At 40.7% G+C, this 22015-nt stretch overlaps 1 protein-coding gene across 2 annotated transcripts in view; it reads left to right on the top strand.

Moving 5' to 3' along the window:
* Window positions 1-1934: 1934 nt before the first annotated feature.
* The window catches only part of LOC115196111 (multidrug resistance-associated protein 4-like), a 61747-nt gene continuing 41666 nt past the window's right edge, over window positions 1935-22015 (top strand). Inside the window, exons 1-3 of one of the 2 annotated variants that reach the window (XM_029756688.1) lie at window positions 1935-2034; window positions 2840-2974; window positions 21298-21408. In XM_029756688.1, the coding sequence (XP_029612548.1) occupies window positions 2898-2974; window positions 21298-21408 (188 nt within the window). In that variant the 5' untranslated portion in view covers window positions 1935-2034; window positions 2840-2897. Of the gene's footprint in view, window positions 2035-2839; window positions 2975-11768; window positions 12138-21297; window positions 21409-22015 lie in introns of those variants that run through there. The other variant, XM_029756689.1, reaches the window with a different exon arrangement.

Below are 22015 nucleotides of genomic sequence, written 5' to 3'. Positions count from 1 at the left end.
GATCAAATCAAATTTTATTGGTCACATACACATGGTTGGCAGATGTTAATGCGAGTGTAGCGAAATGCTTGTGCTTCTAGTTCCGACCATGCAGTAATATCTAAGAAGTAATCTAACAATTTCACAACAAAGGAATGAATAAGAATATGTACATATAAATATATGGATGAGCGATGGCCCGAATGGCATACGCAAGATGCAGTAGACGGTATAGAGTACTATGTGTGTGTGTGTGTACGTACGTACATACATACATACATACATACATACATACATACATACATACATACATACATACAGTGGGGAGAACAAGTATTTGATACACTGCCGATTTTGCAGGTTTTCCTACTTACAAAGCATGTAGAGGTCTGTAATTTTTATCATAGGTACACTACAACTGTGAGAGACGGATTCTAAAACAAAAATCCAGAAAATCACAATGTATGATTTTTAAGTAATTAATTTGGTAGAGCATGGTGTTTGCAACGCGTGTGTGTGTGTATATGTGTATATATGTATATATATATATATATATGTGTGTGTGTGTGTGTGTGTGTGTGTGTGTGTGTATATGTATGTATATATATATATATATGTATATGTATATATATATATGTATGTGTGTGTATATATATGTGTAAGATTAATTGGAATCAAAGGGTTTTAGTTGCATCCTGTCATTCAGGAATGTTCAGCTGAAACAGCTCACTTAAGAAATCAGCGTGTGGATTATTGAAGTTCTGTAAAGTTTTATAATTTAGTGCTGAGAAGCCATAGTAGCATTAGACCAAGGTTAACCACATTCCCAGTCTCAAAGAGTAGGCCGGCAGACGAGATTAGAACCAGGTTTGTTTGATTGACATGGTTATTTATTTACTGTCCTCAGATGACGTCAGTGGAGAGGGTGGTGGAGTACACAGAGCTGGAGAGTGAAGCACCCTGGGAAACCCAGAAGCGTCCTCCTCCTGAGTGGCCGAGCCAAGGCCAAATCACCTTTGATTGGGTGAACTTCTCCTACAGCTCAGATGGACCTGTGGTCTTGAAGGACATTAAGGTCATGTTCAGGCCCAAAGAGAAGGTTGGCATCGTGGGCAGGACGGGTGCAGGGAAAAGCTCTCTGGCATCGGCCCTCTTCCGCCTGGCAGAGCCAGAGGGCAGGATCTACATCGATGGAGTTCTGACCTCTGAGATCGGCCTTCATGACCTGCGCCAGAAGATGTCCATCATACCTCAGGTAGCTACTGTTGGTGGGTCTTCTGTAGCTGCTCTGTCCCTTAGTCCTTCGGAATGTAGTAAAGGAAAGGCTTCTAGTTCAGATATGGATCTGTTAGAGCTTAATACATGTTTCTGTTTGTGGCCCCTATGTTCTGCAGGACCCAGTGCTTTTCACCGGCACCATGAGGAAAAACCTGGACCCTTTCCACCAGCACACAGACGAGGACCTGTGGAACGCTCTCCAAGAGGTACTGCTCCTCAGACTCCTATTGATACAGATGCAGTAACGAGATATACTCACACACATTTACATACAGGTTAATGTGTGCTTTTGGTGGCATCGGGGTCTTATTCCAGTAACTGTTTCCTCTCCAGGTCCAGCTGAAGTCTGTGGTGGAGGAGCTGCCCAATAAGATGGAAACGGTTCTGGCCGAGTCGGGCTCCAACTTCAGTGTGGGTCAGAGGCAGCTGGTCTGTCTGGCCCGAGCTGTCCTGAGGAAGAACCGCATCCTCATCATCGACGAGGCTACGGCCAACGTGGACCCCAGGTACAGAGCTGCCTCACACAGACACACTGTCTGTCCTTTAGAGCTGATCAGCAGAGGCAGCTGATATGCTTTACGACAGGGAGGCATCTAGTAGTCAAGCAAAACGTGATGGTGTTTCTTTATCCTGGTTGAGTTTCTTTCCTGAACTGTGTCCTGGATCTGTAGAACAGACGAGCTGATCCAGAAGACAATACGAGACAAATTCAGGGAGTGCACCGTGCTCACCATTGCCCACCGCCTCAACACCATCATAGACAGCGACCGCATTCTGGTGAGAGCTCTTCCCATCAAATAGATGTATATCTGTCACACACACACACACACACACACACCTCATCAGTCATATATATGAGACAAAAAAACAGACTGAGCAGGTTGTGAGAAATGTACTTTTATTCACTTTCATTTCAGGTTGATCTGAGATCTTATCCTATGTTTGTTTAGTGAAATGAGCTTACCCTGTTTACACTTCTCTGAAGGTTCTGAGTAATTAATCCAGTGCAGAGTGAAGTTGGTTACTCTCTATTGTAAACGGAGCGCTAGATCAGTGGTTCCCAAACTATGGGGGTCGGCAGGGGGGGTCCCCCCATCCCAAAAAATTGTTAAGGAAAGGTCTGAATTTAAACTTAATCCTGAAAGTTGTAATAGTAGAATGCACAAGGTGCAGTTTTGAGATTGGGTAGTGTATCAATAGTTTTCCTCATCATGACAGTCATTGCAGACCTTAGAGTGTTATTAATCTAGGCCATGTCAGCTAAAGTTTTTTTTAGCTAGGTTTTTTTGCCTATTGATTTGTTGTAATGTTTGAGTTTTAGAATGGCAACAAAAAAAATCTGCATCCCATAGCAAAATGTATAGAATTGCAGGAAATACGCTACATAAGAGGGGTGTGAACAGTTTGTCATGAACAGTGCGTGCTTCAGCCCATAGAAAGACGGGGGGGGGGGGGATAGGGGCACGGGATGTTCCCCAGTGCTGGAAGTGGAGACTAAGTGAAAAAGTTTGGGAAACCCATAGATTTTCATTCCAGACCAGTTTAGCCAGGTTGACTTACTGACCTTTGACCCTGCCTTCAGGTGCTAGGCGCTGGTATGATCCAGGAGTTTGACGAGCCGTACGTCCTTCTTCAGAACCATGAGAGTGCCCTCTACAGGACAGTCCAGCAGACGGGCAAGGCTGAGGCAGCTTCCCTGCTGGAATCAGCCAAACAGGTGAGCACTAACACTGCATCCCAACCCAGCACACACATTCTCTCAACCTAACTTGATTTCTTTACCAATTCACAATATTTTCATTCAGGCGTATATGAACAACGGCAACAGCCATGGTCCAAAAATGGCCATGACCTTCTTTGAGACTGTTGTGTGACGGTACAGGGACTTGAAGAGCAGAAAGAGATATGTGATATCTGCCCAATTTATATATTTTTCCCCACTAATTGGTCTTTTAACCAATCACATCAGATCTTTTCACATCACTCTGGCTGTGTAAATGCAGCCAGAGTAATTTTTAATGGTAAGTTGTTGATTACTTGTTTTCATGCAAAATCAGGAAAGATTTATGGAACTGACTTTAATATGCAGTGCTTTATCAGTTTTTTAAAATTTAAATAAGGAAGCAAAATGTATTTCCTTATTGACACTTTGCTGATGTGTGTTGCATCTTTAATACTTTCATTGACAATCCTGTTGTAACACAAAGAATAGTGTTACAACAATGGAAGTAGCATTGCATTTTCATACTTTGTGCCTCAATCTTTTACTATTTGAACTGCTGCTACTCCTATTGATTTATTCTACTGCACAGTATCCTGACGTCATGCTGCACTGTTTATGCAATCACTTTACTGGGCAGTGGAACTAATTGGCGTGTGTATTCATATACTATACGTGCAATAGAAAATTACACTTCACCATTGTACGCACATGAAAAGACATGCTGTCATTATGCTATAAGGGATTCAGGGATTTTCATGAGGATTAACTTGACCAAAGTGAGTAACCCATATATGTCTCAGGTTGTTTGCATGAGTGAAAGCTGTGTGATGGTTGTAAGGACAATCTAGATCATTTAAAAGCAGGAATACCTACCCGTCAAGTTTAAAGTTCAATGCATTTTCACATTATCTTGAACTTTGACTTATTCCCTAATGGGGCAGTATAGAGAGACCTTGACCTTAGATTGAAAAAATGTATAATTTGGATTCCATTGGTTTTGCAGTGCATGTAAAATGTCATTGTTTTCCCAAAGGTGGTGTTGTTTTTAAATGTACCTATAGCAACATAGTACCTCCTGTGTTTTACACGTTTCAGATATATTGATGTTCCTTACATAGGAAAGTTTGTTTGTAAAATAATATTGTGAAATGTAACCTTCATTTTAATAAACTGTTATTTAAGTCTTGTCTCTTATGTCACGTCTTCAACGCAAAACATGTAATTGCGCTTCTTTTGGAGTTTGTTAATACTAATCAGTATTAAAGAAAAGGGACCAAAATGATAGCTCCTCAATTTTACACCATCTGTTCCTTTTCACAAGCTGATTTTGTAAGCCTCTTCCCACAATTTCACTTTACCCTCTTTAAACACACACTTAAACAGTATTACATTATCCACCTTTATAGACATGAACATTTTCAGATAAACCAAATATACACAGGTTTGACAAGTATATCAAGTATTTAAACGCATCATCCATGACATTTTGCAGTGAATACTTTGTGAAATTCCTAATCATGATTATCTGAGGAGAACCTTGCGCAATGTGAGTAGGAGGATGCATTATATAAAAGGCCAAGTAGGCTGTGTTTAGACAGGCAGCCTAATTCTGATATTTTTTCCCACGAATTGGTCTTTTGAACAATCGCATCAGATCTTTTTCAGACCTGAAAAAAAATATCCAAATTGAGTTTTCCTTAGCCAATCTTGTTCTGAGGACAAATGTGAATGGTTGGATGAAAGCTCAATAGTCAGTGGGCAGAGCTTACAAGAGGAGAGAGCAGGTGAGAGTCAAATAAAGAACAGCCTTTTAGGGTTGCAGGGGGATGGAGGGTCTTAAACACGGGTTGTGACAGGCTAGGTTGCCAGTTTGAATCCGGCATGTGCATTTAGTTTTTATACCTTACCCAACATTCCTCACATTCCTAATCTACATGACTAACGGACTGAACAGCTTTAAATATCTGAAACAACCAGTGTGGTGGTCTCCCCCTGATGGGGCAGGGATAGGGACCAGAAGGTCACAAGTTCTAATCTTGTTGAGGCTCGAATCTCAGTCTGTTTTTCTTTCTAACCTTACCCCTATTCACTCACAGGACTCTACACACTCACACACATTTAATTTGCTCACATACACACACACACACAAATACATATCATCATATTAGCTGCTGCTACTCTGTTTATCATATATCCTGATGCCTAGTCACCTTACCCCTATACATATCACCTCTACCACTCCAGTATCCCTGCACATTGTAAATATGGTACTGGAACCAACTGACCCTGTATATAGTATGCATTCTTAATTTCTAGTGTTCTTATTTCTCATGTGTTTTTGTTCTCTTATTTTTAGTACTACAGTGATATTGATTATGTCGTTGTTGGGTTTAGAGCTTGCAAGAAAGGCATTCCACTGTACTTGTGCAGTACGTTAAAACGTGAAACTAAAAGCACTATAGACAGCTGCATTAAGAAGCTTCAGAAAACCCTCATGCTGGACTCTTGAAAGAGTTGTTATGGATGAACATTCCATCCTGGTATGAATACCAGCATGAACAAGATGAAAGGCCAAATAGACCAGGAGGCAGTTTCAGAGTCACCACTAATAGTTCTGAGAACTGGGTTACACATCTCAATCAACATATTTCCAGACTAAGTTCTCTGGTGGGTTTGTAAAGCATCTTGTGAAGATGCAGGGCCAAAATGTGTCGTAGCTCACCTGAATGAAGGTCCAAGGTAAGTATGCATCCAGTTGGCCGATGTCCTTAGAAAAGCGGTTGAGGACTCTTCCTGGGACACAAGAGGAGAGAAGACCAGGAATTGAAAGACTTTTCTTTCATTGTCTACAGATATATTATGTCTGACCTTAAGTAAACACAAATGCAGCATCTCTCAACACAAAACTGTGGCAACAGAAAATTGCTTTCCCTATATGTTCCAGTTTGCACATGGCTTATGGCTCACCAATTGGGTTAATGTCAAGGACAGGTGTCCGGAGGATAGAGATGAACATGCGGTTGTGCAGAGACTGAGCAGCTTTCACCAGCACGTTGAACATCAACAGACTCCTGGCAAAGCCAAAGATGAGAGTTGCTCCAGTCAAACCTGAAAACACACCGATTTCCCATTTTAGGATGTTACATTTTGAAGCACACATTTTGTAACACAAAGGTTATGGAGGAAGAAAGAGCCTGCATGACACTATTTTAGGAGTAGCAAAACAATTTCCAGAGTAGGGTTTCCACTGTGTCTCACCTGCGTAAATGCCAAGTTAGAAATTCAGGTTCAGCTCTTCAGTGACATTGACACCATTTTGGACGGTCACAGTGCCATTAACGTTGAGATTCTCCTGCTCTCCTGCCCTGTCAATCACAGAGGAGACAGAGCTAAAGCAGAGAGCCAGTCCCAACACAGCATGTTAAAAGGGTAACATGACAGTTGCTCGACTGGAAATGAACAGTGAAATGAAAACATTTTACCAATATGCCAACCACCAGTCCTGTAGAACATGTGCTGCCTGCACACAAAAACACAAGTATGTTAGGAGAACAATATCATTTAATGAAGTCGTCAGATTTAGTTTCTTCCACACTACTAGTGCTACAAAAAAACATGTTGACTCACCCTACTTGTAGAGAAACTGCAATGCCATCCTCCTCTCTTTCATTTGGCCAAAACGGTCTATGACTATGTCATACAGTAGGCCTACAAGCTTTTAGTTTTAGTTTTCCTAGGCTACCTGGCTAAAATGGTTGCAGAGTATGGAAAACCAGCCACGTCGTGGACACCGACGTCTCGTTCCGGACAGGCTGAACACCTTCCGTTGCTTTGAGGATAATACAGTGCCACCGACGCGGCCCACTATCAAGGACTGTGGACTCGCCTTCTCTGTGAATGGCGTGAGTAAGACATTTAACCTCTACAAGATCGGTGGTCCCCACGGGACGGTTGAGCTAACGTAGGCTAATGCGAATAGCATGAGGTTGTAAGTAACAAGAACATTTCCAAGGACATAGGCATATCTGATATGGGCAGAAAGCTTAAATTATTGTTAATCTAACTGCACTGTCCAATTTACAGTAGCTATTACAGTGAAATAATACCATGCTATTGTTTGAGGGGAGTGCACAGTTAAGAACTTGAAAAGTTATTAATTAACCTATTAGGCACATTTGGGCAGTCTTGATACAACATTTTGTACAGAAACGCAATGGTTCATTGGATCAGTCTAAAACTTTGCACATACACTGCTGCCATCTAGTGGCCAAAATCTAAATCGCGCCTGGGCTGGAATAATACATTATAGCCTTTCTCTTGCATTTCAAAGATGATGGTACAAAATGTTTTTTAAAAATGCCGTATTATCTTTTACCAGATCTAATGTGTTATATTCTCCTATATTCATTTCACATTTCCACAAACTTCAAAGTGTTTCCTTTCAAGTGGTATCAAGAAAATGCATATCCTTGCTTCAGGTCCTGAGCTACAGGCAGTTAGATTTGGGTATGTCATTTTAGGCTAGTCAAGGATCATATAACCTCCACCTTACCTGCAACCCTAGACCCACTTCGTTTTGCTTACCGCCCCAATAGATTCACAGACGATGCAATCGGCACCAAAATCACACTGCCCTGTCCCATCTGGACAAGAGGCATACCTATGTCAGAATGCTGTTCATTGACTATTCAAGACCGTATTGCCCTCCAAGCTCATCATCAAGCTCGAGGCCCTGGGTCTGAACCCCACTTTGTGCAACTGGGTCCTGGACTTCCTGACGGGTCGCCCCCAGTTGGTGAAGGTAGGAAACAACACCTCTTCACTGATTCTCAACACTGAGGCCCCACAAGGGTGCATGCTCAGCCCCCTCCTGTACTCCCTGTTCACCCATGACTACGTGGCCAAGCACGCCTCCAACTCAATCATCAAGTTTGCAGACGACACAACAGTAGTAGGCTTAATTACCAACATCGATGAGACAGCCTACAGGGAGGAGGTGAGGACTCTGGGAGTGTGGTGCCAGGAAAATAACCGCTCCCTCATCGTCAACAAAACTAAGGAGATGATCGTGGACTTCAGGAAACAGCAGAGTGAGCACCCCCCATCCACATCAATGGGACCGCAGTGGAGAAGGTGGAAAGCTTCAAGTTCCTCGGCGTACACATTACTGACAAACTGAAATGGTCCACCCACACAGACAGTGTAGTGAAGAAGGTGCAACAGTGTCTCTTCAACCTCAGGAGGCTAAATAAATGTGTCTTAACACCTAAAACCCTCACAAACATTTACAGAGGCACAATTGAGAGCATCCTTTCAGGCTGTATCACCGCCTGGTACGGCAACTGCACCGCCCACAACCGCAAAGCTCTCCAGAGGGTGGTGAGTTCTGCCCAACACATTACCGGGGGCAAACTTCCCGCCCTCCTGGACACCTACAGCACCCGATGCCATAGGAAGGCCAAAAAGTTCCTCAAGGACATCAACCACCTGAGCCCCTGCCTGTTCACCCCGGTATCATCCAGAAGGTGAGGTCAGTACAGGTGCATCAAAGCTGGGACCGAGAGACTGAAAAACAGCTTCTATCTCAAGGCCATCATACTGCTAAACAGCCATCACTAGCACATCAGAGGTGGCTGCCTATAGACATAGATTAGGAATCACTGGCCACTTTAAGGATATGAAACACTAGCCACTTTAATTATGTCTCCATATCATCATGCATTACTCATCTCATATGTATGAACTGTACTCTATACTATTCTACGGTATCTTAGTCACTTTAATTGTGTGTAAATATTGCATCACCCATCTCATATGTATATACTGTATTCTATACTATGCCACTGTATCTTAGTCCAATGCCACTCTGACATACACTACCGTTCAAAAGTTTGGGGTCACTTAGAAATGTCATTATTTTTTGAGAAAAATCTAATTTTTTGTCCATTAAAATAATACCAAATTGATCAGAAATAGAGTAAAGACATTGTTAAATGCTGAGGCTCCAGATACTCAACTAGTCTAAATAAGGCCAGTTTTATTTCTTCTTTAATCAGAACAACAGTTTTTAGCTGTGCTAACATACTTGAAAAAGGGTTTTATAATGATCAAGTAGTCTTTTAAAATGATAAACTTGGATTAGCTCATTCAACAGGCCATTGGAACACAGGAGTGATGGTTGCTGATAATGGGCCACTGTACGCCTATGTAGATATTCCATAAACAATCAGCCATTTCCAGCTACAATAGTCATTTACAACATTAACAATGTCTACACTGCATTTCTGATCAATTTGATGTTATTTTAATGGACAAAACAATTGTTTCTCTTTCATAAACAAGGACATTTCTAAGTGACCCCAAACTTTTGAATGGTAGTGTATATGTGTGTATGTGTATATATATATATATATATATATATTCTTAATCCATTCCTTACTTAGATTTATGTGTATTTTGGGTATATGTTGTGAAACTTAGATATTACTTGTTAGATATTACTGCACTGTTGGAGCTAGAAGCACAATAATTTCGCTACACCCGCAACAACATCGGCTAAACACGTGTATGTGACCAATAAATTTGATTTTTATTTTTTATTTTACCTCAGCGGGAAAACGAGCTCGGGCCTGCTGTGCATGTGCGGCAACTTGGCGCACACAGGGTTGCCATGTATGCTGTTTTTGAACACATTGGGCTACTTTCAAAAAAATGTCGCGGGTGAAAATGTATTGGCATTTGGGCTGCTTCTAAATTGCAAGCGGCCGCCACGGCAATTTCATAAAAATATATATTTCACCGTGACCTGTTGCTGCTGACTATCAGGCAGTGAGGCAGCCTGTTTGAGTGAATGAGGGTGGTGGGGAAGAACGGAGGAGTGTCTGTGTGTGTGTTGAGACAGCACTGCAGTAGGCAGCTGAGTGAGAGGGGTGAAAGGAGACAGAGCAGCACGTGCAGGTAGGCTGTTTAGATTGTCTTTATGGAGACACCTATTTCCAACCCTTTTTCCATAAAACATATTAAAGCTCTAGAACTGATGCGCATCAAGAAATAACAGTGACAAAGCGATAAATTCACTCAGAGGTGGTTTAAACTGCATTCTAATGTCAACTTTACTTATGGTAAACCAGATAAGCCAAGTGTTGCAGCGGTCTAAGGGCACTGCATCTCAGTGCAAGATGCGTCACTACAGTCCCTGGTTCGAATGCTGTATCACAGCAAGCTGTATCACATCCGGCCGGGATTGGGAGTCCCATAGGGCGGTGCACAATTATCCCAGCGTCGTCAAGGTTTGGCCGGGGTAGGCCATCATTGTAAATAAGAATTTGTTCTTAACTGACTTACCTAGTTAAATAAAGGTTAAATGTATAAAAAAAAATATCAAGGGAAGGGTTTTACACATGCTCGGTTCTTGGATCTCAAGCACTGCGCCAGTGGCAATTTCAAATGGAAGTTAAGGAACCTGTTAGGGATAGGGGGCAGTATTTTCACGTTCAGATGAAAAGCGTGCCCAGAGTAAACTGCCTGCTACTTGAGCCCAGAGTCAAATATTTGCATATTATTAGTAGATCTGGATAGAAAACACTCTGACGTTTCTAAAACTGTTTGAATGATATCTGTGAGTATAACAGAACTCATATGGCAGGCAAAAACCTGAGAACAATCCAACCAGGAAGTGGGAAATCTGAGGGTTGTAGTTCTTTAATTGAATCCCTATCTGAACTACAGTGTCTGTGGGGTCATGTTGCACTTCCTAAGGCTTCCACTAGATGTCAACAGTCTTTAGAACCTTTTTTCATGCTTCTACTGTTACTGGGCAGAGAATAAGAGCTGTCTAAACCAGTGGACCAGTGAGTTGTTTACTGTGCACTCACGCAGGCGCGCCGCTCCTTCTTTTTCTCTGTAATGAATACGCTACATTTTACATTTACATTTTTGTCAATTAGCAGACGCTCTTATCCAGAGCGACTTACAGTAGTGAATGCATACATTTCATATATTTTTTCCCCCGTACTGGTCCCCCGTGGGAATCGAACCCACAACCCTGGCGTTGCAAACACCATGCTCTACCAACTGAGCCACACGGCTATTGTCCGGTTGGAATATTATCGAAGATTTATGTTAAAAAGACCCTAGGATTGATTGTAAACATTGTTTGACATGTTTCTACGAACAGTAATGGAACATTTTGACTTTTCGTCTCTGGTTTTGCGCTCGCGCATTTTGCCTTTGGATAGTGATCTGAACGTGCGAACAAAAGGAGGTATTTGGACATAAATATGGAGTTTATCGAACAAAACGAACATTTCTTGTTGGAGTCCTGGGAGTGCATTCCGACGAAGATCAGCAAAGGTAAGTGAAGATTTATAATACTATTTTTGAGTTTAGTTGACTCCAGAACTTGGCAGGTAACTGTATAGCTTGCTTTGATGGCTGAGCTCTGTACTCAGAAAATAGCCTAACATATGTTTTTTGAAGTTTATTAAGGGCAAATTAGATTTTCTCTTGTGACATTCAAATTCATGTATTAGTCACATTAGCTCGCAATAATTATTAATTTGATGGAAAACCGAATTTTGCTTAGGTCGTTAGAAGTTAAGTCGAGATTCCTTCTTAATTCGCTCAATAACGCTATGGAAAAAATTGTTTATTGGTTAAATGTGGCAACTCCTCTCTTGCTGCGAAAAAAATGTGGGCTAGTTTTCAGGCCTTGTGTGGGTTCTAAATCGTCATTGGGCTATAAATTTAGTAACACCTGGCAACCCTGGGCGCACGTGCGCTCTAGACTTATCAGGTCAGGCAGACTGGTTGTAGTTTTTATGGCGGATATAACGAGCTTGTGGTGAAAACTTTGATCTAAACAATTCAGGAACTGAAACAAATAAATCAGATGACATAATTATATGTAAGGGTAGTAAATCGATATTACATCTTCTGTAATTGTCAATAGTATAACAAAGCTTAAAACGATGTTTGACTGAACCTTGAAAACAGAAAATGAATGTGAATTCGTCTGGACACGGTAGACTCCTCCTCACCGCTCTATTTATTTACACCTTTTGGCATGGTGTCATAACACAACAATGGAACAACTGAAGAGAGATGTGCAATTTAATCCATTAACAACAGCCAATTTCTTTTCACGGGTGTTTTTCTGGTAAGTACACAACGCTGTTTACAGTTAACACTGCAGCTCGATATTTTGAAAGTAGCCAGTTAGTAAGGAATAATCAACAAGGGGCTGGCTATGCGTTCTTTGGAAAAATAACGAGTGTAGTGGAACTGACCCGTCACGGAGTTGCATTATTTTCCAGAGAACGCATAGAGCCCCGAGTTGAATGCTCTGCACCAGAGGTTACTGCTTACTCAGGCAAAAAGCAAGTTTAGCTTTAAAAAACAGATACAAAAAACGCAATGTATCACAGCGCCTCTCACCTTTCTAAAGATCTAATTTAACTGTACTGTATATATAAATATGTATATATGAATAGTGTGTAAATAGTATTTTTGTTGTCTCTTGGTGTCTTTCCTATATATCACTTGTTTAATTTTGGTGGGATTTTTTTTTTTATTGAACTTAATGTCATATCTTATGTTGTTGGTCTTGTTCTGTACTTTGTAACGTGTCTGTGCGTTTTATATGAATCCCAGGAATAGTAGCTGCTGCATGTGCACTGAAGTAGCTAGCAAGTTTACAAGAAGCTAGCTACAGTAGTTGCCTTGATAAGCAAACAAACAAGACTCGATAGTTTAGCTAACCAAACCGTCAGTCCTAGCTTGCTATTATGAAAATCAATAAAAGTTCACAATAAGGTGCAGCGCTTTGATTTGCCTGCTAAAACCATTGACAACTGCTTGCTGTTTTCAAGGGATTGTTAAATGAATGTTGATATTAACTATTTGATTGTAATACAGTATCATTAACCTCTTGAAGCAACCTGGTCTCAGAACATTTTGTATGATTATGTATGTAAATCCTACAGTATACACTCCATTTAGTATGATATGTAACATTTCGTATGGATGTATTAATTTGTGGATGTCCACCATCCATTTCGTATGATATGTTATGAATTGCATTTCATACAATATGTTAAACATTTTCAAAGTGTACAATATGTTATGAATTTGAAAAATGTATGATATGCTACGAATAGTTAGAACAACACATTTACAATTATTCCATGCCAAACAATTGTGCACGTTTAGCTCTATCATCAGAGTTGTACAGCAAATAACTTCATGGTGTTCATTATGAGTAAACATCAAATGATCATGTAATTACAGATAAGTGAGGGTAGCCTCAAGATATCTCTCTATTGGCCACCATTAATTGTATATTTGAGTGACATAAAAGTGAACTATACCTGACAAGTATGAGTGTTTTAGGTTAATTTCCCAAGTCGAGCAGTAGAAGGGCCCATTTGTGACCTACCGGCTCGATTCGGTCTTATGTTGCAAAATTTGAAATTGTGTTTTTTACATTGGATAGAAGTAAAGACTCAGATCTAGAAAACTGTATATCATACACTACAGAGGATCAATGGAAAAGTAATTCTGCTTTGAAAGTTGATTAAGTTGTAACCCCACTTTTGACAAAATGGTCCTTGAATGTTTTGGTACACCTACTGGAGAGCTCTTTGTCTACACTCATTCAGCATAGTTCACACCCTCTTTAAACCTGTTGGGGCTAGGGGGCAGTATTTTCACGGCCGGATGAAAAACGTACCCAATTTAAACAGGTTACTACTCTGGCCCAGAAAATAGAATATGCATATTATTAGTAGATTTGGATAGAAAACACTCTGAAGTTTCTAAAACTGATTGAATGGTGTCTCTAAGTATAACAGAACTCATATGACAGGCAAAAACCTGAGAAAAAATACAAGCAGGAAATGAAAATCTTGTGGCTGTACTATTTTGATGTCATTGCCAATAAAACACACAGTGACAAAGGATTCATTTTGCACTTCCTATGGCTTCCACTAGATGTCAACAGTCTTTATAAAGTTGTTTGAAGCGTCTATGATGAACAGAGACCGGATGAGAAGGAAGGGAAGTTGATGTCCCTGGGATGTCGTCACTTCATTATTGCGCGTTCATGTGATATGAGACCTGTTTCAAAACGTTTTTCAAGACACAGGAAAGGTCCGGTTGAAATATTACTGATGTTTCACGTTAAAATGGCCCTAAAGATTGATGCTAAACAACGTTTGACATGTTTGAACGAACGTAAATAGATTTTTTTTAAACTTTTCGTCGTGACTTTTCCCTCCCGCGCCCTACATTTTGAGTAGCCTACTGAACGCGCTAACAACACGGAACAACATGGAGTTATTTGGACATAAATTATGAACTTCATCGAAAAAAACAACATTTGTTGTGGACCTGGGATCCCTGGAAGTGCCTTCTGATGAAGATTATTAACCTGTCTGGGCCAGTGGGACGCTTGCGTCCCACCCTAATCAACAGCCAGTGGAATCCCTGTGGCTCAGTTGGTAGAGCATGGTGTTTGCAACGCCAGCATGGTGTGTGCAACGCCAGGGTTGTGGGTTCGATTCCCACGGGGGGCCAGTACAAAAAAATGCATGAAATGAAATGTATGCATTCACTACTGTAAGTCGCTCTGGATAAGAGCGTCTGCTAAATGACTAAAATGTCAAATGTAAATGTAAAAAATGGAATCGCGTCGCGCGAAATGCAAAACCTCATAAATGCTATAACTTCAATTTCTCAAACGTATGACTATTTTACACCGTTTTATAGATACACCTCTACTGAATCGAATCCGGTTGTCTGATTTCGAAATGGCTTTACAGCAAAAGCAAAACATTAGATTATGTTAGGAGAGAACCCAGCCAGAAATAATCACACAGCCATTTTCAAAGCAACTAGCATGCATCACAAATACCCAAAACACAGCTAAATGCAGCACTAGCCTTTGACAATCTTCATCAGATGACAATCTTAGGACATCATGTTACACAATACATGCATTTTTTGTTTGATCAGGTTCATATTTATATATAAAAACAGCATTTTACATCGGCGCGTGACATTCAGAAAATCTTTTCCCTCAAATGCTTCCGATGAATCAGCGCTACAATTGACAAAATTACTATTCGAAAACATTGTTAAAATTTAATATTGTCATTCAAAGACTTATAGATTAACATGTCTTGAATGCCACTGCTTTGCCAGATTTAAAAATAACTTTACTGGGAAATCACTTTGCAATAAACGACGTGGTATACCCAGCAAAATAGGCTAGGCTATACATGTTGGAGCCATCTTGGAATGATCAACCATCAAAAATACTATTGTAAATAAAACCTTACCTTTGATTATCTTTATCAGAAAGCACTTCCAGGAATCCCAGGTCCATAACAAATGTAGTTTTGTTCGAAAAAGTTAATCATTTATGTCCCAATTGTTAGCGCGCTCCGAAGGCTACTGAAAATGTACCGTGCTGAGTAGGACTTGTCGTCATGAATGTACAATTTTTTTTTATTTAAGTTTGTTCAAACATGTCAAACGTTGTATAACATAAATCTTTAGGGCCTTTTTCAACCAGAGCTTCAGTAATATTCCATGGGGACGTTTGCATTGTCTTTCAAAACGTTTCGAAAGGGGAGGGTAGCCATGGGCGGCCGCGTCATAATGGTAAATGGCCCTCCACCTGTGACCACTTTCCACAGCCTCTCTTTCAGTCAGTTTTGATAGTAGGAGACTCAAACCACTTTGTAAAGACAGGGGACATAAGCCCCTGTGTGTTTCAATGGCAAATGTTTGAAGTGATATCCACATATCAGATTTCAGTTTCCTGTCAGGATTTGTCTCAGGGTTTTGACTGCCATATGAGTTCTGTTATACTCACAGACACCATTCAAACAGTTTTAGAAACTTTAGGGTGTTTTCTATCCAAAGCCAATAATTATATGCATATTCTAGTTACTGGGCAGGAGTACTAACCAGATTAAATCGGGTACGTTTTTTTTCCGGCCGTGAAAATACTGCACAGGTTAAATAAATACATAACAGGTTAATTCAAAAGCCAGAATTTTCTCAATCTCCTTCGCTATCATACTCTGCTTACACCGGGCATTCCACTGATTTCCAAACTCGGCCTTCCAGAAAGTGGAGCGCAGCACTTTTGCAGTTCTTCGTGATATCTTTCAAAAAAGCCACATTAGAAAGGATTACCTACACATAGTACAAGTTAGAGACAGAAGCGTGCTACATGGCAGTCCAATCCGAACTCATCTCTCGACATGTCCAGCCCATCCATTATCTCAGCCAGACATGGCTAGCATGGAGGTTTCTGTCTTTTTCCGTGGCTAAACCAACTATGCTCGTAATTTAACAATTTTATTTGTATTTACAGATGGCATACACATTTGTTATTAAGGCAGATGAAAAGTTCACATGTTCCAGAAGGTCAAAAATGCATTTTGATCAAATATAAATGTTTACGTTCAAATGCCTCTCCTGTGAAATAGTGACGCGCGAAATATGCCTAGTTTCCTGAAACGAGTCGATGTACACTTAGCTAATGATGCTTACTTTGCAAGCTACCGGTAGAAACTTTGTACAGTTGCCTGAACATAGTGGTAAGTAAACCCAACGTAGGCCTACCTAGCGAAGTATTCAGACCCCTTGACTTTTTCCACATTTTGTTACATTATAGTCTTATTTTAAAATTGATTAAATACAAATATTTCCTCATCAATCTACACACAATACCCCATAATGACAAAGCGAAAACAGGTTTTTTGAAATGTTTGCAAATTTCTTAAAAAGAAAAAACAGATACCTTATATTCATAACTATTCAGACCCTTTGCTATGATACTCAAAATTAATCTCAGGTGCATCCTGTTTCCATTGATCATCCTTGAGATGTTTCTACAACTTGATTGGAGTCTACATGTGGTAAATTAATTTGATTGAACATGATTTGGAAAGGCACACGCCTGTCTATATAAGGTCCCACAGTTGACAGTGCATGTCAGAGCAAAAACCAAGCCATGAGGTCGAAGGAATTCTCTGTAGAGCACAGAGACTGGATTGTGTCGAGGAACAGCTCTGGGAAAGGGTACCAAAAAATGTCTGCAGCATTGAAAGTCCCCAAGAACACAGTGGCCTCCATCATTCTTAAATGAAAGAAGTTTGGAACCCCCATGACTCTTCCTAGAGCTGGCCACCTGGTCAAACTGAGCAATCGGAGGAGAAGGGCTTTGGTCAGGGAGGTGACCAAGAACATGATGCTCACTCTGACAGAGCTTTAGAGTTCCTCTGTGGAGAACCGTCCAGAAGGACAACAATCTCTGCAGCACTCCACCAATTAAGCCTTTATGGTAGAGTGGCCAGACAGAAGCCACTCCTCAGTAAAAGGCATATGACAGCCCGCTTGGAGTTTGCCAAAAGGCAACTAAAAACTCTCAGACCATGAGAAACAAGATTCTCTGGTCTGATGAAACCAAGATTGAACTCTTTTCCCTGAATGCCAAGCGTCACGTCTGGAGGAAACTTGGCACCATCCCTATGGTGAAGCATGGTGGTGGCAGCATCATGCTGTGGGGATGTCTTTCAGCGGCAGAGACTGGGAGACTAGTCAGGATCGAGGCAAAGATGAACAGAGCAAAGTACAGAGAGATCCTTGATGAAAACCTGCTCCAGAGAGCACAGGACCTCAGACTGGGGTGTGAAGGTTCACCTTCCAACAGGACAACGACCCTAAGAATGGGAGAAATTCCCCAAATACAGGTGTGCCAAGCTTGTAGCGTCATACCCAAGAAGATTTGAGGCTGTAATCACTGCCAAAGGTGCTTCAACATGTTTTTTTTGCTTTGTTATTATGGGGTATTGTGTGTAGATTGATGAGCGGGAAAAAACGATTTAATCAATCTTAGAATAAGGCTGTAACCTTCCAAAATGTGGAAAAAGTCAAGGGGTCTTGAATATTTTCCAAAGGCACTGTGTGTGTGGTATATACTACCGTTCAAAAGTTTGGGATCAGTTAGAAATGTTCTTGTTGTTGAAAGAAAAGCAAAATTTTGGCCATTAAAATAACATCAAATTGATCAGAAATACAGTGTAGACATTGTTAATGTTGTAAATTACTGTTGTAGCTGGAAACTGGAGTTTTTTTAATGGAATATCTGCATAGGCGTACGGAGGCCCATTATCAGCAACCATCACTCCTGTGTTCCAATGGCACATTGTGTTAGCTAATCCAAGTTTATCATTTTAAAAGGCTAATTGATCATTTGAAAAGCCTTTTGCAATTATGTTAGCACAGCTGAAAGCTGAAAAGGAAATCCTGGCCTTCTCTAACCCGGACGACTCTGGGCCAATTGTGCGCCGCCTCATGGGTCTCCCGGTCAGCCTGGGATCGAACCCAGCGCTGTAGTGATGCCTCAAGCACTGCGATACAGTGCCTTAGACCGCTGCGCCACGCAGGTGGCCCTCAGTCAACAACATTATTTGTTTAATTTCTTCCCACACTTTTCTGTGGGAGGAAATACAGTACTCAAGAACATCACTTTGGATAGGTTAAACATTTTGTTGGTATTGATTCTTGACTTGAAGTTGGTAATTCGGTTTGATCATTTATTTACTTCTTCTTTCACTTCCAACTCTTTTTTTTCTCCCAATTTCTCTCTGCAAACTCTTTATTGTACACAATCAATCCCAATATTTTGATTTGTTCCCTTATCTCTATATCCAATGTAGTTTTCTTTTCAGGTTCTCCTGTCTATACTGTCTCTGATTTGGCCTGATTTAGCTTTGCAGCAGATACTTTCTCATAATGCCAAAAGTACTCTGACAATGTCAAATTCCTTTTTGTGTGTGAACAGTCACATCGTCGACGTATCCTAGACTCGACACTTTATCTTGATCTAATAATACACCCTTTATCTTTTTTGATGTTTGTCAATAAGGGACTTATAGCCATACTGTATTGTCTGTCCGGTGGCCATTTACTGTTCACTTGGCATACAGACTTGGCATACAGACATTTCACCATCTTTATAAACCTTGTTGGGAACCCATAGGCTGCCATAGCGTTCCATAAGTATTTTCTCGAGATGAAGTCAAAAGCCTTCTTTTGATCAAGAGCCACTATGTCAAAACCGTGTTCACCTTCATTTGTTTTGCTCAGGATCTCTCATAAATTGTCCTACATTAGTCTACCCTTTACAGAGCAGGTTTGTTCTTTTTCAGTAAAAGTGTCCAAGCATTGTGATATTTCATTATTATTTTATGTCTAACAACCTGTTTTTGCTTTGTCATTATGGGGTATTGTGGTCCTTTAATACATTTTAGAATAAGGCTGTAGCGTAACAAAATGTGGAAAAAGTCAAGGGGTCTGAATTCTTTCCGAATGCACTGTTTCAACAATAGACTAATAGTTTTCGGTGGAATTTTCCATGTGTCAGTGGTCTTTTAAAGAGGCTATCTGGATATTCTCTGCTGTCACATGCTCATTTCAATTATCATCATAACCCAACATATGGTTGTATTGCTCTTGTTTATATTTTTGTTGTCCTTTTGAGTTTTGTAAACAATCAATGTAAAGCTTCAAAATATCTCATGGACTGTCACTCCATGCATAGACCCACATCTATTACATTTGAGAGCGGTTCCATTTCTCCAGCCCCATCTTTCAATGGAAGTGGTACGGCTGGCCACAGACCCCAGATTATCCATTCAATGCTGCCTGATTATCCATTCAGTGTTTTCCAGGGTTAGGAAACACCACTAAATCAGTAGAGCAAAGCAAGCAAACTGATCACAGGTCAGTCAAAAAGTTACCCTTCTATGTGTCATAAAGGTCTACTAGAGTTCAGAGAGAATGTTGCACAGTATGATGAACTGGTTGTTTTGAGCAAGATGAAGATATGTGATTTGACACATCCAGATCTGAATGTGCCATTCCACACTGCTCATTGCTTCAGTCTAGAAGGAGGCAACCAGTTGCAATGTTCTTCCAAGCTGAAAAACAAGGTAACAGTAGCTAGGTTTCCATCCAATTAGCAACAGATTTCCATGTGAATATTCAAAAATCTTTATAAAACAATATGCGCATTTTAGACTGGAGATGTTTCCATCAAACTGACTTTTTGCAGATAAAAGGCTGTGTGTGAGGACATAGTGCAGATAACAATAACTTTTGCCTTTCAATTTCCATGTACTGAATGAAAAATACAAGTTAATTGGGTTTCCATCACATTTATCAACACTACTGATGGTTTTGTCACAACCGTTGTGTTATATGACAAATGTGCCCACTCTGGTCTTGGCACATGTGCTTTAACCAACAGCTCGCAGATGCAGTGTGGGTAGGTTACATACATTATGAGATTATTATAAATAACCAATATTATTTGTTTTTGTCAAACGGCAGCCAAGCATCGATCATCATGTCATCAGAATAAGACCCTCGATATTTATTGGAAAAGAGAATCACACATTCACTACCCAGTGAAGTTCATCATAATTTATTTAATCTGTAGTTTAATAAACTGCATGCTTTCCTGAGTCGTAGTGGGAGGACCACACAAGATATCATCGCATGACTCCAAATTTACTACAATATGATGGTTATTATATCAATATTTGCCCATAAATACATTTTACCAACAAATGGATCCCACCATGTCGAACTAAACGTGTTCTGTTGACATTTATACAATTGTACCGGCGTGGTTTTTGGTACTGAGAAAGGGGGAAAGTTCACAGTGCTCCTTGCATTTAGATGTAAAAACATTGTTCTTGCATGCATATTGATCACGCAACAGTTGCCACCTGTAATAGGATATTCTTTGTTCCATACTAATTCCTATATCAGTGACACTGCTGAGGGAGAGTGGCTGAGGTCACGTAAAGTTGGCTGACACAACTAAAACAAATGAGCTATTGGTTAACACTTGAACCCTGAAGCAGTCATTCGTAAAAAGATAAAGCTACTTATTTAAGGTACATTTATTTTGTTACTCTTCAACCAAGTTGTCGTAGGGCAGTGCAAACAAACAAGTCCAGTTGAATTCTTCCAAAAACCAGGCCCTTCTACTAAATGTATATCCTAATAAAAAAGAAACATAAAGCAGAACATTTAGTACAGTGCATTTTGACGTTGGGGTTTGTGGATTAAATGTTGCTCATACACATCCACTTCCTATTTTGTGTTTTCTCTTTCCTCAATGTGCATTGGTTAATTATTGCATTAGTTAATTGGTTATTGCACTGGCTAATTAATACATAGGTTAATTAACCTGCTCTCTCTCTCGCTCCCTCCTTTTCCTTCTCTATCAGTTGGGTAACCCCTTTATTCAGTATTGGAAATAAGCGGAGGCTAGAGGAAGATGACATGTACCAAGTGCTTCCTGATGATGCTTCTCAGGGCCTGGGAGAGGAACTACAGAGGTATGACATGCTGTGACCCAGCTCTATTTTTCTCCCTAGGGCCTAGCCCTACCCCCTGGGCCTATCCCCATCCCCTAACCTAGCCCCTAGCCTAGCCCTATCCCCTAGCCTTATCCCCCAGCCCTATCCCCTGATCCTCTAGCCTAGTCCTATCCCCTAGCCTAGCCCTATCCCCTATCCCCATCTCCTAGACCTATCCCCTAGCCTTATCATCTAGCCTATCCCTATCCCCTAGCCTAGCCCTATCCCCAAACCTAGCCCTATCCCCTATCCCCATCTCCTAGACCTATCCCCTAGCCTTATCATCTAGCCTATCCCTATCCCCTAGCCTAACCCTATCCCATAGCCTAGCCCTATCCCCTAGGCCTATACTTTAGCCATATCCCCTAGCCTAGCCCTGTCCCCTAGCCTTATCCTTTAGCCTTTTCCTTTAGCCTAGTCCTTTCCCTCGAGCCTATCCCTATCCCCTAGCCTAGCCCTTTCCCTCTAGCCTATCCCTATCTCCTAGCCTAGCCCTTTCCCTCTAGCCTATCCCTATCTCCTAGCCTAGCCCTTTCCCTCTTCATTGTTTACATCCCTTATCGTATTGTTGGTCTTTTTTTGTTTT

The sequence above is a fragment of the Salmo trutta genome, chromosome 6 (genome assembly GCF_901001165.1).
Source record: "Salmo trutta chromosome 6, fSalTru1.1, whole genome shotgun sequence".
Lineage (NCBI taxonomy): Eukaryota > Metazoa > Chordata > Actinopteri > Salmoniformes > Salmonidae > Salmo > Salmo trutta.
This window is presented reverse-complemented; position numbering and strand designations above follow the sequence as displayed.